Raw genomic sequence first — 16,292 nt, 5'->3', positions numbered from 1 at the left:
TGGCTGTTTTTTTTGTAAGATCCCACATTGTGGTCATCTGGTGGCTGTTTTTTTGTAAGATCCCACATTGTGTTCAACCTTGATGGATTTGGGAATCTTATGTACTTAGCTTGCACTATTTTTGTGGTGATTCATGTACTATTTCCTACTTTGGTGGTTAGAAATGGACTAAAGTAATTTGGATCTCGAGCTCAAGACGAGGTGGCTCGTTCCTGTGTTATTCAGGAGCCAAGCTCAAGCTTTGCAAATCCTTGACGAGCTGAGCTCGAGCCCAGTTTTTCAGCTCGGTTTGAGCTCGAGCAGTGAAGTTTGCTTTGCATTTGAACGAATAAAAAAAAGAAACGAAACTTGTGTACCAACACTGGCTGCTTTTGAAAAAATACTGAATTTCAGTGGAGTTTTGCCAAATTCTGAACCAAGTCCAACCGGACTGAACTGTTTCTTACCTCATCAGGGAACTTGATCTATACGGTGTCTCGTGCATACAAATGCCTTTGTTTTATCCTCACCATCCACTCTTCTTCTTCTTCTTCTTCTTCTCTCTTTCTCTCTATAATTCAATATCTTCTCAACCTTTTTTCTCCACTGGGCCTCTTACAAACAGACTGAGTTCAAGTCCAGTGAACTCGAGGTCCAGTTTCCTCCGGTTGTCATTTTTTGTGAGTTCGTTTCAGACTAAAAAAAAATGACTGGACTCGTTCATTTTGTAAAATTCGTCGAGAAGAAATAAAATTCCATTATTTCCCTTTGCATTAGCACAACATGGGCTGCCATGAGTTGGATTTGTAGCTCCACACATGAAGCCAATCCAAACACAGATTCCAAAAGCCTAGCAATACACTAAGTTATGCAGACGCAGACAAACACTTCCTTACTAATCTCATATAGCGCAACACCTGAGGGTGGTTTTGGATCTGCCTCTACGCCTGAATTACTCTTTCTGTTTATCCTTTGTTTCCCAATATACTGAAAAACAAGATATCAATATTTATTGCCCATCTCCTTTATAGGCGATCGTTGCAGACTAATTGCAATGGCCGTGCAGCATCAGAATAGGAACCGACTCCATTTATTTCGTACCCGGACGGGAGATGATGTTGGTATTGCCTTTAAGATTTGGCAGTGTGCAAAGGTGAAGAAGTAACAGAAATAAACTCCTACTGCTGCTGCTGCTGTTGGGAGAGTGGAGCATATTTAGGTCCAAGTACTTCTAGTGATGAATATGAAGGCGGAAGAATTGGTTGAGACCCTGCAAGATTTTGAGCATAATGGACTGCAGAAGAAGGGTATTCATGTCTTCCATGTTGCCAGTTTGGAATACAGGACCCCACAGGATTTTGTTGAGCTGCTGCTACCTGGGGTGTCCAAATCCATCGCTGCTGCTGTTTTGGCAAAGCAGAGTTACTCAAATGAGGAGAGCCCAAAAGTTGGCTTCCCATATACGGTGGTGATTGTATATGGACCTGTCATCAATAACAGCAACAATTTTCTGTTATGCATCATGATGAAAAAGGCATGCAATAACCAGAGCGTTGAGCGAATTGCGACATCGACAAGCCTTAAATGGTGAATTTCTGGTTTGAAAAGCTATAGAGTTCACTCAATAGCTCAGAGTTCACTCAATAGCTCAATCAAACAAACTAATCTGAAATGGCATTGAAAAACCATGCTCTCAAATGAAATTTCCAGTAGCATTTCAAGGAAGACTAATACAAGAGAATTAAGAAGCAATCACCTGCTTTGCTGCAGCTACTTGAAGATGGTAAGTGGAAAGAGCCGAGGAAAAACAATTTTCGGACACAGAGAATGGCATGAATGGGTAAGGTATTTGAATTTGTGTCGATGGGTCCAGCCCGTTTCCTAGTTTACTCCAACTATTGGAAGCTTCAACCCCACTACCCCCGTTTGACAAGGACAAGAAGTCAAAATTCTGCAAAAATGCAATAACATTGTTTAGAACTACCCAACTTAACAAACTAACTCTCCTAATAACGTATAGATATTAGGTTTTACCTGATTCTGTGAAGCGTAAAAGGGAGATGTTGTGGAAGCCTGCTGCTGATCAAGAAGGAGCCTCTTGTGCAAAAGACTTTCATTTCTAACTTCATTGGTATTATTCTCAGCAGCAGAAGCAACTACACTGTGCCCAGAAACAAGTCCATTCAAACCATTTCTCACCCCATGTAAGTTCTCAGTTGTTAAACGAACTCCTTGTTTAGATTCTTCATTGGATGTCAACTGAGCAGGTGACCTGTCTGTTTTCTCAGCTATTTGCAAGACCTTAATGAGACGACTTATGTATACATGAGCTGAACATCTCTTCCATGACTTTTTTCTTGCAACTGGACCTCTTGAATCCTGTATTATCAGTGATATCCAGTAAGCCATATCATATGATCATGATACTAAATAGTAAATGCGTGTCGAATGAAACCTAGGTTCTGTTTGAATTGACGTGACTTACAAATGAATGGCTTTTTAAGTTTCAATTTCACCAATAATATAAGAGGTTTAGCACCAGGTGGCTTGTGTTGGGTCCTTTTACGTCCATAATCCTTAACTAAAAGGACTTCAATTCACTCCTCTAAATCCCTTTGTTTGAAATCTACATCAATCGGAACAGAGCCATACGTAGACTAGGGGATGAGTCTTTACCTTATTGCTTAAAGGACAATTGTTCACTGAACCAGATGGAGTTGCAGATACAGCCATACCTAAGAAAGTAATATCGCTGGGTGACCTGAAACAACTTACATGAGGGACTGGCAACGAGATTGAATATATGGCAGATTGGATAAGGTAAGAAAGAAACTTACTGCAAGGAAGGTCCTTGAGTCCCAACACCATGGGATCCGGCTAAAGGCAAGCCTGGCCACAACACCGAACATCCATATCAGCAACCAATGGTTAAGTCAATGTCATAACGCACAATAGCAAGCTTGCGGGTGACGATAAAATAACAAAGTTTGAGAATGGTACTGCTATATCTGCTCTCCTTGAGGATGTATTGTAGTTGGCTCTGGCCACCGACACCTGCAGCCTAAACAAAAACCCAAGTCCACTCTGAGTCACATGCTTACAGTTCTACAAAAGGAAAGAGAGCAATATCTGAGTTACTATTAACCCGGACCTCAACCTCTGGCTTTCTCGCACAAGCTGCAGCTTCCTCGTGTTTTGTCTGCTTAGAGCTGCTGGAAGTGCATTAAAAGAGAAATGAACAAACCTGGAAAATGCAGAAAAAATTATTTGATGCATCAAAGCTAAACGCCACGCACCAAATTCTCTGGCTCAATTCAGATTGAGACATTGCTTGGCCATTTGTTTGAGAAATAGCATCTTCACAATTTGTTTGCAGTTGTATGCTTTTGGGCGAACCAGGCAGTGATGATCCATTCGAACATTTGACTTCCACAGTTTCTTGATCTGATCCTTCTAAAAATCCTTCTTCGGCCTTATTTGAGGGGCAAAGTGATTTTGAGTCCTTTTCTTCAGGAGCTGCAGAATCATTTAAATGAAATAATATAACGTAGCTCAACAGAGAAGGCAATTAAGTGAGAGTAGTATCATGACATATGTAAGAATCAAACCCTCAAAGGCAGGCTTTGAATTTTCTCCCTCCGGCAAAGGCCAAGATTTTGCTTCTGTCAATTCACCATCCGAACCATTCTCGTTATTGCTTGGGAACATATCAGCCAAAGCATATAGAGTCTCTACCACTTCTTCTTCGTCTTTTGTGATTGGCCCTACGCTTTGGGACCCATTGGAGTAGTCTCCTCCTTGTTGCTGCAAATGCAATTCCAATTGTCAACATTTAATGCCTTGTCAAGGGGAAAAAGTGCAAGTAAAAGAAAAAGAAAAAAACTTAAAATTTTGGGCAAAAGATGATTAATACATTGAGTCTGGATTTCTTTGTGCCAATCTTTCTAGGGAAGCCATCTCCATTGATCCCATGGTTTGGCTTATCATCTGGCAACGGTGGCGAAATCGAATCACGATTGTGCTTCTTCATGGCTGTAAATGTGAGAGAATTGTTCCGCAGCATTATCAGAATCCAGAAAAAATCTCAGCCACTTGTGGATTACTGATATCTTTAAGAATCTATCAATCATTCAGCTTTCTTTCACATTACTTATCCAAGTTTTTTTTTTTTGAAAAAAAATCAGCTTTCTTTTGCACTTATATGTTATGCTTGAAATATGTTTTTTAATCATAAAGACAAACATCTATTGTTGACGTCAAACTCATTGGACTGATTGGAGGTACAGAAGACTGAAGAGGCAACATTCTACATGTATCCATACACCGCAAAATTGCAGCATCGATGGAAAATACTTCGAACACAAATTTGTCGTACAATGCACATGGGTCCCACGTGTTTCAAAGGGTTAAACACACCTGCGTTCGGAGGTCCTTTAAATAGTTATCTCAATCTTGAAAGACTAGGGAATCTTTCACCCTTGAAAAGAAACAAAAGGCAAAAGCGAAATTGTATTCCAGGATTTCAAAGCGTAAAAGGTAAGGAAGGTTCCAACTAGACCCACCAGACAGAGCCGAACTTAAAAACCCGTGGGCTCCAACTAGATAAACCCAAATCAAATAATCACTCCAATGGAAAGGAAATCAAGCACAAATCTGAAAATATTTTCCACAGTTGATTAAGAAATTACACACCTGACCGTAGCTTCCGAGGAACATGGTCCACTGTGTTGCAATCATAAAAGAACTGAAAATGAAAAAGAATCATGAAATCACAATCCAATCCAATTGAATTTCTCAATCTATAAACGTAAATAACCAAAAAAATTACCTTTTTGGGAAGCTTAAATTTCTTGGTAGTACTAGTAGTTGAACGAAGCTCATGTTCACCATCAGACCCAGCTGCTGCACAACCCATTTCGCAGTTTTCGTTAATCGAATTCGCTTTACTAACAACACTCAATCTTCTCATTCTCTCTTTCTTCATTTTCTTTGCAAAAACAGACCCTCCCCCATTGCCCTTCATATCCTTCAATCAAATCGCTCACATTAAAATGAGTTGCTAGTAATCAAATGAAGAGAGGAACACAACACAAAGAACAATCCAGGAAAAAAAAGGGGAGAGATAATAAGAAGGCAATGAACTATCTGCAACCGCTTATCACTAACCAAGAGAACAGTAAGAATTTTCCACACACATGAAGACAACCTTTGATGAGCTTTTGTTGTTTAGCCACAGAGATTTAAATATCGGCTGCTTGCTGCGTAGCAGTTTTTCGATCCTCCAACTTCAATATACCAGCGTAATAAAAATTCACATTTGCATTGGCCAATTTCCAATACGTATCACGACTTTTTCCCCACTTTATAGACGCGATACTAGACTGCTATGACCGTTTCAAGTGCTTTGCTGTACAAAATAATTTTTAAAAATTCACGCCCGCTACATCCAATTTTTGCTACAACCGTTACACGGATACTGTGACCGAGACACGGTCCCCTAGTGTTATTTACAAACCTTGCACGGGGGAAAATGAAAATTCGTTGAGGAACGGAGGAGAATTCCGTAAATCCACAATCAACAGTTACCAGATAGTAGCTCATAGTGTGTCGTTTTGCAGGCGAGAACCGCCTCGCTCCTCCACGCCTCTCGTCTCGACTCCTGTCCATTTCTGAGACGACAACAACAGCATTTGAAAGCGGCCCAAATTCGATCAAACTCACCTCGAAAAACTCGTCTAATAAAGAGGAGAGTTGATATCCTTTGTTCTCTCTACAATCTGAGTTCGTACAATGTCATCAGAAGGATAGAGAAATCAGATTTGCAGTAATTAACTAGGCCAAGAAAAAAATAATAGTATGAGCTGAATCGATTGCTTGGAATCAGGATTTGGCAACGAAAAGTTCGGCTGAAAGAGGAGCGAGAAAGTTGGGAGTGGGTTTTGGGTTTTTTCTATCTGGTCCAAAAATAGGAAACGAAGAAAGAGGATCAATTAAATTAGCCAGATATTTCTGCGCATCTTTCTGGGTCTTGCTTCTCTCTCTCTCTCTCTCAAAGAGATACTAGTGGAAAGTAAAGAGGTGGTTAAAAGTAAAAGCGAATTCGTCCCTCGTGCTCAGAGAGAATCAGGTTCTTCACGAAAAACTCATCTACACGAGAGAGAGAGATGGCACAAAAGAACACGCAGGAAAGTAAACAAAGGGGGAGATGAACCGAATAAAAAGAATCATACTAATAAAAAAACACCCGTTAAATTCTCGAGAAATCCAGTGGAATTGGGATCAAGAAAAGAAAATATTCAGATTAAATATCATATTGAACCCATACATGTAAAGGAACAGAGCATCAGAGTACGGCTTCAAAATACGCAGGAGTATAATCTACGAATCCCATATCACAGAATCCAGTAAGCATCAGTGTTTCTTTAGAGATATACCAAACAAATTACAGATATTCTCCCAACAGATAAGAAAACTACACATTTGTTCTGATTCTTCAGATATTTATGGAATCGTTAATTGGAATTTTGAAAGAACACACCCAGAACAGTTACGAGCAAAATATGAACAATTGAAGCAGATGAAAATTGGTTTATGATCGAATTTTGAGCCAAGACCGATTGAATGAAGAACAAGCATAGAAAATTACGCGAGAGTCTGAGAATAACCTTCCAATTTGTGAGAAGAATAAAGAATTTGTTGTGTATTTCAGTTCTGTCTCTCTCTCTCTCTCTCTCTCTCTCTCTCTCTCTCTCTTCACATTTTCCAACTGTCCAGAGAAGCTCAGATTCACTCCTAGCAACAGACCCCAAAACTCGAAGAGCTCTCTCTCTCTCTCTTCACATTTATTTTTATGGAGATGGAAAAATTCCACAAGATGAAGGGTCCCACGTTACGTCATTCGATGATCGACGCTACGGCAAGTGGTAACCGTTGGATTACTCGGGTGAGATTGCACGTGGCAGCCACGTCGGCCAACCCCACCACTTTCTGCCACCGTGTCTCCGATCCACGTGGAACTACAACTCGTGTAAATTCCAATTTTCTTTGATTAACTCTGTTTTGAAACAAAAATAATCAGGAGCCTCGCATTTCCGACATTTTTTCCTTCTTATATTTGGCTAAACTGCTACTCACAGTTCTCACAATTTTAAGAATGCAAATGGACCAAGCTCTTCAGTATCGCTTCGAGGCTCGACTTGACGAAAGCAGGAGACATATTGTGCACATAGCATGTATGTTGTGTTGGTTCGACAAGGACTCATTGGACTATCGAAGTTCAGTTCAATCATTATGTTAAGTAAACAAGCTTGAATTGGCTAAACATTGGATCGCCATTGTACTAGTTAGAAGATATGTACTATTCAGACAATTTTATTCTGTTGGCTTTGATAATAATTCTGAAGCAACTTGCATACCAAAAACAGATATTACAAGTTTATGATGAGAGTTTTATGAATTTATACCGAAAAATAAATATTAGGAGCAAACAATAAAGTTACTCCATTGAGCATAGTCAAGGATATCTGTGCAAGCGTTAATGTTCAATTTACTCAGCTCGTGAATTATTTTGAGCTAGACTCAAGTCTTAGGCCTACTCGGTTTGGACTGGGCACGTTAACTGATTATTATTTAGTTGAGGTGTCCCGTAAGCGATGATTCGAGTACCTGAGCTATAAAAAGAATATTTATTAATATCGAGAGGTTGAATTTCCTAAAAACTTACTAATATACAAGCTTGAGCACGTTAATATTTCCCTTCAACTAAGCTCGCCTTGACTCGTTTGGAGTCTTGGTCACATCAATGCTTACCTACGATTCGTGAGCTACTTCACCAGTGTTATAAGAGTGTCGTAATAAGAACATATTAATCGAAGTGGTAAGTAAAAACCTTAGTGAATTAGGTGCGCAAAAAACAGGTTCGGACACGTGAGTTATTTTAAATAAAAAAACCTTGGTGAATTATTTTCTTTTTCAAGAATTGGTGAATTTACTCCATTAAGATAACAAGTCTCCAGTGGAGTGTACAGAATCGGCAATGATGTTGATTCTCTTTGAGACTTTTGGCGTGGTGGGATAGTCATCAGTCATGCATGTTGCGCGACTCTTATTTCCTTTTATTTATGGAGAGTTGAAACTTAAGTTTGTTGAAATCAATATGGGGTCTGATTTTTAATTTGAAAATTTAACGAATTTTAAAATATATTCAAACTTAGGGGGTGTTCCAGTTTGCATTCTTTTTTTAAAAGTTCTTTTTTTTTTTAATTTTCAAATATAATGAAAATAAAAAATAAATTTTTTTATTTTTTTTTGCACCGTATAAAAGATCTCTATCAAACAAGATTCATATTGGTAGAAAAATTATTTGCGTAAACACATGATTTTTGAGCTTGAAATTATCTTCTTTTTCAAAAAAAAAAAAAAAAACTTTTTGGAGAAACCGGAACACCCCCCTTAATTTGTTTATCTGACAGAAGTCAAATGAGTTATTTGATTAAGCTAATCTTGAGTAGCTTAAGTTTTTCAGGTGTTATACACAAAACGAGTCAAGTAATAACTTGTTTCAAGTTTGTTTTGAATTTTCATGAGCTTCAGGAAAAAATGATTAAGTTTAGTATAGTTTATTGAACAATCGATCTTAAATGAACTTTATCGAGCAAACAAGAGGTCAAACTCAAGTACATCAATTTATTATCTTGTAGGGTTGGTAAAGAAATTTAATTATATTACAACTGAAATTAATCGGATGTCAATATTTATCCGAGTAAGATCTATCACACTTTTTTGTACATCAAAGTTTGAACGATGTAACTTGTGAAGGCTCGCCCCTAGGAAGTTCTAGGTAGTAGTCGAACGGTTGAGACCCGCGCAAGGGTTGTTTGACCGGTGACCAAAGGGGTCAATCGGGGGTGGTTTCACATCGCTTGGTGAAGTGTAAACTGTGTGCTATAAATAATATATTGTCATCTTATCTTGTACAAGGTCTTTTAAAGCTGTGAGGGCGTCGGCCCATCTGGAACTTCTCATTAAAACTTCACAGTTAAGCGTACTCGCCCTGGGGTAATCATGGGTGAGTCTGATGAGATTTGACGTTCAAAGCGTATAATATTATACAGAGCAAGAGCGGGTCGTTACATAACGGGTTTGATCTCCGTCAAACAATTGAAGGCCTTTGGACCTCTCTGTTAGGTAGGAAAGTTGACAAGATGTTGTGTGGGCTTCTCAGCAATGACTTTGGGGTAGACATAATTACGTGGAAGAAAACTCGACATGTTAATGGGCTACAAATTTCATTCCAATACTTAGGGCGAGTTCATGTACGCTTTTGACTAAACGGTATTTTCAATATTTTAGATATTTAGTTAAAAACCAATTACTATTCAAGATAACTCGTTTGTCTTAACAAATTTATCAGGAACTCGCCCTAAGTATACAAAACTCTGTGTCAAGGAAGAGTAAAAATGATAGTAATAAGCTTTGTCCTGTGACAGCATGAAAAATCTTGTCCACGGCAGAAGAGTAAAAACCTCAGGTCGACCCTCGATGATCACCTTTTGTCCTGTGAAGCCCTGGCCATTCGACTCGAACGTTTCAAGAAGCGTGTAAATTAATGGCGAAATCCTCGAACCTTCATCGCACTGATCAGGTGGAAAACGATACTAATAAGCATCTCATGATCACTCTTGTGTGTCTCGGAGCTAGTCCCGCCATGGGAATGTGAAGTTATTATTCAAGACATCAAAGCCATTGCTGCGGAGTACGTTTCGTAAACTCTTTAAGTTGGATGTGCCTAGAGTTGTTAATGGAGCTGCCCATTCGATCAGTACCTTCCCCAAACTCTAAATGCAATAGTAGTAACTTTTTTAGGCTTCATTTGGAGACCTTTGGCCCGGTACGCTGTGGGCTTGCACCCCCAAAGTCCCCAATAATGAACACCCAATACAACAGTTCAAATGAGCCCAAAACTCAGAATTACATACAAGAAATTGATTTTAGCACTCAAAAAATTGATGGATGAACTCCAAAACGATGTCGTTTTGTGTATCAACATAGTTCAGTTTTGGAGCTCCTCCATCAATTTTTGGAGTGTCAAAATCACAATCCTTACATTAATTTTAAAAAACTCAAGGAAAAAAGAAGAAGAAGAATCTAATTTACCGCGACTACTCTCTATAGTATGCTCTGTCTAGCTTCTTTTTCTACGACGGTCGAGGCCAATGGCAAAATCTTACATACGGAGTATTTTATGGTTTCTTTTTCACACTTTTCACGTTGCAACATGAAATTTCGTGTATATATTGTTCGTTAATTAAGCTAGTAATGCATGGAGTAAGATTTTCGCTAACTAATTTTGCCGAAAAATTGAACAGTTTAGATGCATAGGTGGGTCATACAAGAAAATTATGTGGTTTCCACTCATGACCATGTTGTTATTAATCAAACGCATAAAGAAAGAGAATATTTCATCATCTTCTTCTTCTTTGTGCTCTCTAGAACTTTAATTCTACCTGTTTCAAGAACTAGAGAGCCCTTGTACTTTGAGATAGACAACAAGTTATTTGTGGAGGCATCAAATCATAGCTATCTATTTCGGCAATTAACGATCCGAATATTTTTTTTTTTTAAGAATTCATTAAAATTCGAACTGTCCAATTCACTCTAGACACGCGCGATTTGGGTTTTGTAAACTGTTTTTCACGGAAGACCGCAAAAAAGTTTTTCTCGTGTACTCTACACTGTGCAGGGAAAAGAAAAGCGAATCCCACTCGGGAAAGCCAAAAACCTCGGACCAGCGTGCTTGTTGCACGTGCAATCATTGATCTATCTAATACTCTAGTACTCCTAGTAAGTACTTTGGTTAGGCAAAGTGAGTAATACGTTTACGGTCTTGCTATTGTCAGCCCACTGGACTGACGATAAACACGCTAAAAGATAAGAAAAACACGTATTTTGTGCATTTTTTCCACCTTTTAATATACATTCACACACTCACTATTGTCAGCCCATTAAGCTGATTTTAGAATTTTCCATAAGTTTATAAGAGAAATTAAATAGCCATTATATTTGGAGAATTTATTTAGGAAAATGATTTTGACACTCTATTTTTTTATAATGTCACTTTAAAACTTATTTTTTAGTGTAAAAATTATACTACACATTATACATAGCAAGACACACTAAAGAACAAATTTTGGAGTGTTATCATAAAAAATTGGAGTGCCAAAATTATTTTCCTTGAGATAAAAAAATTATTTTCCTTTATTTATGTCTTGATCTTAGTGAATTAAAAGCAATTGATTTTGTCACTCTATTTTTTCTCTAACGGCATTTTCCTTCTCTCATAAAACAAATAAGATAATAGAGAGACACAAAAGAGAGTGACGTTAGAGAAAAGAGAAATGACAAAATCACTCTACAAATTTAAATACTTATGTTCTTATTTACTAACCTAACAATGCTCGCACTCCTGATGCGGTACTCCTTTTCGATTTAGTTCTATGCGTTTTCAACGTACCAAAAAGAAAACTCCCACGAATCTCTCCATCAATCAATACTTCCGCTTAATTATGGCTACGTGCCTTTTTGGGTTGGTGCTGTACACCATGATGAGCACTTCCGAGCCATCGGATCGTGTATCCGACGGTTCGGATCTCATCTCGACAACCAATGATCGAAAGCCGTTCATTGCCGAGATGAGATCTGAACTGTTGGATGCACGATCCGACGGCTCGGAGGTATGCTTGAAAAGGGAAAAAACGTAGAAATCATATTTAAAGTACTTTATTTATTGTCAATAAACATTTCCCTTCAACAAGCCCACACGAGTAAAATGGAAATTACATAAAATTAAATGAATCTCGTATTTCATTGCTGCCATACAGAGACATCTTTATTTAATTATCAACCTCCTCTTATGGCAAAATACTTAACACGGGTAGGACTAGCCATATATAGATATATCTATCCAAGATTCACCCACCACCTCCGCCGCCTCGCAGCCACCACCGTGTTTGGTGAAATTATTCACGGGCACTTCTTCCGGCCACCGTGGGTGGTCAAGCTAGCATAACATGGACAAACCTCTGTGTTACCGGAAGTGCCTGGTGGCACGCAGTTGCAACGCTGACAGCATGTTCCGCATGCCCTCTTGCACAGTCTCGGCCTCGACGATAGCCTACACCTCCCGTTGCACGCCGCCGCACAATCTGTGTGAAAACGTAACCGATGTATCGATCCACACACCAAATTACTTATTCCAAAAGTACCATAAAACAGATCTTCCGAAATAAATTACTTGTTCAGAATAATGTGGCACTTGTACTTATAAGATCGATTGTGCGTTAATTAAAAACAACAAATGTTTTTAGCTGGAAATGAAATTAAACACCCTATGCTCCTTTTAAACTAGAGGGTGACAAAGTACCAATTCTTCTTAACACTATTTTCTCTCACCACACATTCATGTCACAATCTGAATCACCTTGCTTCTTTATTTACGTTAATTTTTCTCTAACATGGAACTAGTTACGTTCATTCGATTCATCGATGAAATACGAGGGTGACGAACAAGTGCCATACAGATTAAATATTTTTTTTTCAAAAAGTTTTATTTTCTTAGGAGCGGGTGGACAAGTTCCACTAGATTAGGATATGTTAGTTCGAGTTGATAGACCAACATCAACCCTACTGAGTAATCTCATTTACTATCCCACCGTTACACAAGGGAAAAACAAAAATTGCTTTCTGCATTAAGTGAGCTACACAGAAGTGGAATTTAATTAATATGTTTGAACAAATTTATTTTTCAAAAGTTGATAGAATCATGTTTGTATATACACAAAGGAAAGAGAACCTATTTTCTCGAGGAGAGAGCGAGCTACGCCGCCTTCGTTGCGCCCGGACGCCTGTATAATGGGAAAACCGATTTTGTTTCTAAGGTTAGAAAACAGAGAAACGTGAGGAAAGATGAATCAAATTTAGAACAGAATTATTCAACCACCACATAAAAAGTTTATTGGTTAATTAGGAGAAAATTAACTCTTACCATTTCATGATTATCAGCTTCAACAAGATGGAAGATGAGAAGAGAAACGAGAAGTGAAGCAATCACAGCCTTAGAGATAGCCATGGTGATCAGCATAGAAGGCCAAGCTAGGCTTTTGTACCAAAATATTCTACTAAAGTTGGTAACTAGATCTATCTGAATTAATTCTTTGTTGTGAAATGAGAGAGAAAATATGTGGTGTATTTATAGAGAGAGAGAGAGAGGGAGAGAGGGTGGGTTAGGTGCGTTCGAGCTGGATGTAGGCTTAGCTAAGGGGAAATTGAAAGAAACGATGCCATCAAGAGAGAGAAAGAGAGTCTCAAATTGAGAATAAATTCTATTCATCGTCGGTGTAAAATTTTATTTTTTTACCACTGTCTATTATGGGTCTTACCGAATGTTTATTGTTTTGATATGAACCGTTCATATTTTAAGACTCGCAATATAGTATTGCCATGCAAAAAATCAACTTGATCGGAAGTCGATAGATATATCAAAATTTGAATTTTGGTTTATAAAATGGATGATCTAATTTCTGTCAATAATAATAAAGATAAAGTATCCATTTAACAAAACAAAATTCAATTTTTGATACTCCTATCGTTGTCCGATCAAATTTATTTTTTGCATGGATACACTACAATGTGGGGTCTACAAGATAAACGGTTTAGATCAACAATAAACATACGGTAGGACCAAAAAAAAAAATGAAATTTTCCACCGCCGGTGAAAAGAATTTAATCTCTTTGGAATTATCGAGAGAAAGAGAGAGATGCATTTTTAACAAAAAAGAAGAAGAGAGAGATGCATTTCTCTTCCGCGTAAAGGCTTCGTTTTCACTTACCAAAAAACATAAAGGCTCGTTTTCAGCTGCCTAAATTGTAATCCAACGGGTTCAACCTCGAGAAGTTTTTGGGTGTTGGGCAGTACCACACACGTGATATTCTTTGGTAATTCTAGTCGTTCAAACGTATTTTGTGCGGTTCAGATTAGAGAAAGGAAAAAGAGGAGAGAAAAGATATAAATCTGAGCCGTACATTTAGATGATTGGGATCACCGACGGACACCGTCACATAGTAATACCCGTTCGGCACCCAAAAATTTCAGGTTTTCGCTCTATTAATTTGCCAGCTAAGTTGGGGCCCCCCACAGCTCCTTATCCGATGTGCCAATTCAAACGATGAGTAATATCAAATGCAATCAGATTTGATAGGCGATGAAAGATCGATTCTTCATTCTTTATAGTAATCAAAGGTCAATTTCAGAGACCCAGGACTCTTGCCTAAATGGTCGAGGGAGGGAAATTAGAGCCCGTTCCAGAATATTTTTAAAAAAAATAAGTACTTATTTTACATTTTTAAACTCAAAAACAATGCAAATGAAAAATAAATTTTCAATTTTTTTTGCACCGCATTAAAGATCTCAATGAGATCTTTCAAATAAGATCCATATTGCATATTTTTAGATTTCAATAAACTTATCATTTTTTGGCTTGAAATTGCCTTCTTAAAAAATAAGTACTTATTTCGCGTTGCGGAACGGGGTCTTAGTGCCCACGGAACAGGTCTCAGGTTTGAGTACGCTGCTGATCAAACGATACCGATCACTTTGAAAGAGATTAAATTATTTATACCGTCGGCGTAAATATTTGTTTCCTCTAAATCAATTACATTACATTACATCGTCATGTTCACCATTGTTTTGACGATGTGATGCAATGTAATTAATTTGGAAAAAACAAACATTGACACCGCTGGTATATATAATTTATGAGTGCTGCTATTGGTACCGACGGTACCGTAGGGAAAATGCACCAACGGCCACCAAACGGCCAATCCGAGCCGTCCAAAATTTTAAAAAATAAAACCGAGTGGGCCAACGCGAGAATAAATGGCATCCGAGGTATGTAAGGTACTTGATCCGAGCACCCATTTTTCGTGTATATACACGTATATACATATATACACGAAAAAGGGGTGCTCGGATCAAATACCCTACACACCTCGGATGCCATTCATTTTCACGTAGACCCACTCGGTTTTATTTTTTAAAATTTTTGGACGGCTCAGATCGGCCGTCCGGTGGCCGTTGGTGCATTTTCCCTATGGTACCGTCGGTACCAATAGGATTTCTGATAATTTATTCTCCACTTTAAAAAGGTCGATTTCAGAAAGTGCAAGAAAGATAAAACATTGACGCTGTTATGGTGTTTGATTATCATGAAAACTACAAGAAAGTGTAAGAAAATAGATTTTCTTATACAACTCATTAAAGCATGAGTACATAACTTCTACTTTCTTACTAAAAACACAAGAAAATAAAATTTAGTTACCACATTTAATGACACTTGCCATTATGTCCATAACTTTCATTTTTCTATCGTGATCCATAATTTATGTTAAGGGTAAGTTAGTAAATATATTTTTTCTGGCAAGATTAAATCTTGCAAACTTTTTAATTTTATTGTGAAAGTTGTCACATTTAATGACACTTTTTATTATGTCCATAACTTTCATTTCTCTATCGTGATCCATAACTTATATTAAGGGTAATTAGTTAGTAAATATATTTTTCCTTGCAAGATTCTTACAAACTACTCCATCCGTTCCAAAATGAATGGCCTTTTTTGGAAAGCGTGTCATTTTCAATTGCTTATATCTTTCATTGTGAATGTCAAAATATATGCAATATGTATCTTGTTTGATAGATTATAATTAGTTCTATTAAACAAAATTTCAACATCACATAAAACTTCGTAAATCGAAAGATATAAGCATTTGAAAATTACATGGAGTCCCAAAAAGGTCAGCCATTTTGGAACGGAGAGAGTATTTAATTTTAACCAATCACATGTAATAAAATAAAACTGCTTTTCTCTCACTTTCACTTTTCCTTACAAATTTCTTTCCAACCAAACAGACCCTAAAACAAAAGAAATTTTCCCACCCACCCTGATATTTAATTGAAAGTTGGGGGAAAAAAAAAAAGAGCTACATATAAAGCATTCAAGAAAATTTCCATTTCTGAACACCCAAACTAATAAATGTAGCTGGCTAGATTGCAAGCTAATATTGTTAAATGCCAGGAGTGCTCACGGTGACATCCCTCTCCTCCTTTATCCCATACCATTATATCTTCATTTACTGAGATTGGACGCTTAGCTGATTTCGCGTGAAATCCTCTCTCATGATTCCCAAACCATATTTGGTAACTTATGGGTTGGAAGTGAATCATCTTGGAGTCACATGAATATTCTCTATACTGAACAAGT

The 16,292-nt window shown here is 37.7% G+C and overlaps 2 protein-coding genes across 14 annotated transcripts; both read right to left on the bottom strand.

Moving 5' to 3' along the window:
- Nucleotides 1-718: 718 nt before the first annotated feature.
- On the bottom strand, nt 719-6,809 carry LOC131329831 (uncharacterized). Of its 13 annotated transcripts, XM_058363208.1 has the most exons (14): nt 6,645-6,809; nt 5,566-5,756; nt 4,808-5,005; nt 4,672-4,723; nt 3,893-4,011; nt 3,588-3,783; nt 3,276-3,495; nt 3,125-3,191; nt 2,980-3,040; nt 2,817-2,868; nt 2,656-2,740; nt 2,014-2,358; nt 1,736-1,930; nt 719-1,463 (listed from the first exon to the last, which is right to left on the bottom strand). In XM_058363208.1, the coding sequence occupies exons 2-14, from the start codon at nt 5,644-5,646 to the stop codon at nt 1,158-1,160; spliced, it is 1,977 nt and encodes a 658-aa protein (XP_058219191.1). In that variant the 5' UTR covers nt 5,647-5,756; nt 6,645-6,809; the 3' UTR covers nt 719-1,157. The 13 variants fall into 13 exon arrangements, with proteins under 13 accessions (XP_058219191.1, XP_058219199.1, XP_058219202.1 ...); XM_058363216.1 differs by lacking the exon at nt 5,566-5,756; XM_058363219.1 differs by lacking the exon at nt 5,566-5,756 and having other exon boundaries at nt 3,131-3,191.
- A 4,935-nt stretch (nt 6,810-11,744) lies between these two features.
- LOC131329535 (gibberellin-regulated protein 1) lies at nt 11,745-13,277 on the bottom strand. Its single transcript, XM_058362705.1, has 3 exons — nt 13,022-13,277; nt 12,830-12,881; nt 11,745-12,182 (listed from the first exon to the last, which is right to left on the bottom strand). The coding sequence occupies exons 1-3, from the start codon at nt 13,115-13,117 to the stop codon at nt 12,001-12,003; spliced, it is 330 nt and encodes a 109-aa protein (XP_058218688.1). The 5' UTR covers nt 13,118-13,277; the 3' UTR covers nt 11,745-12,000.
- Between the last annotated feature and the right edge of the window lie 3,015 nt (nt 13,278-16,292).

Source organism: Rhododendron vialii, chromosome 6a (assembly GCF_030253575.1).
Source record: "Rhododendron vialii isolate Sample 1 chromosome 6a, ASM3025357v1".
Classification (NCBI taxonomy): Eukaryota; Viridiplantae; Streptophyta; class Magnoliopsida; order Ericales; family Ericaceae; genus Rhododendron; species Rhododendron vialii.
Note: the sequence above shows the minus strand (reverse complement) of the source record. Positions and strands in the feature narration are given on the sequence as shown.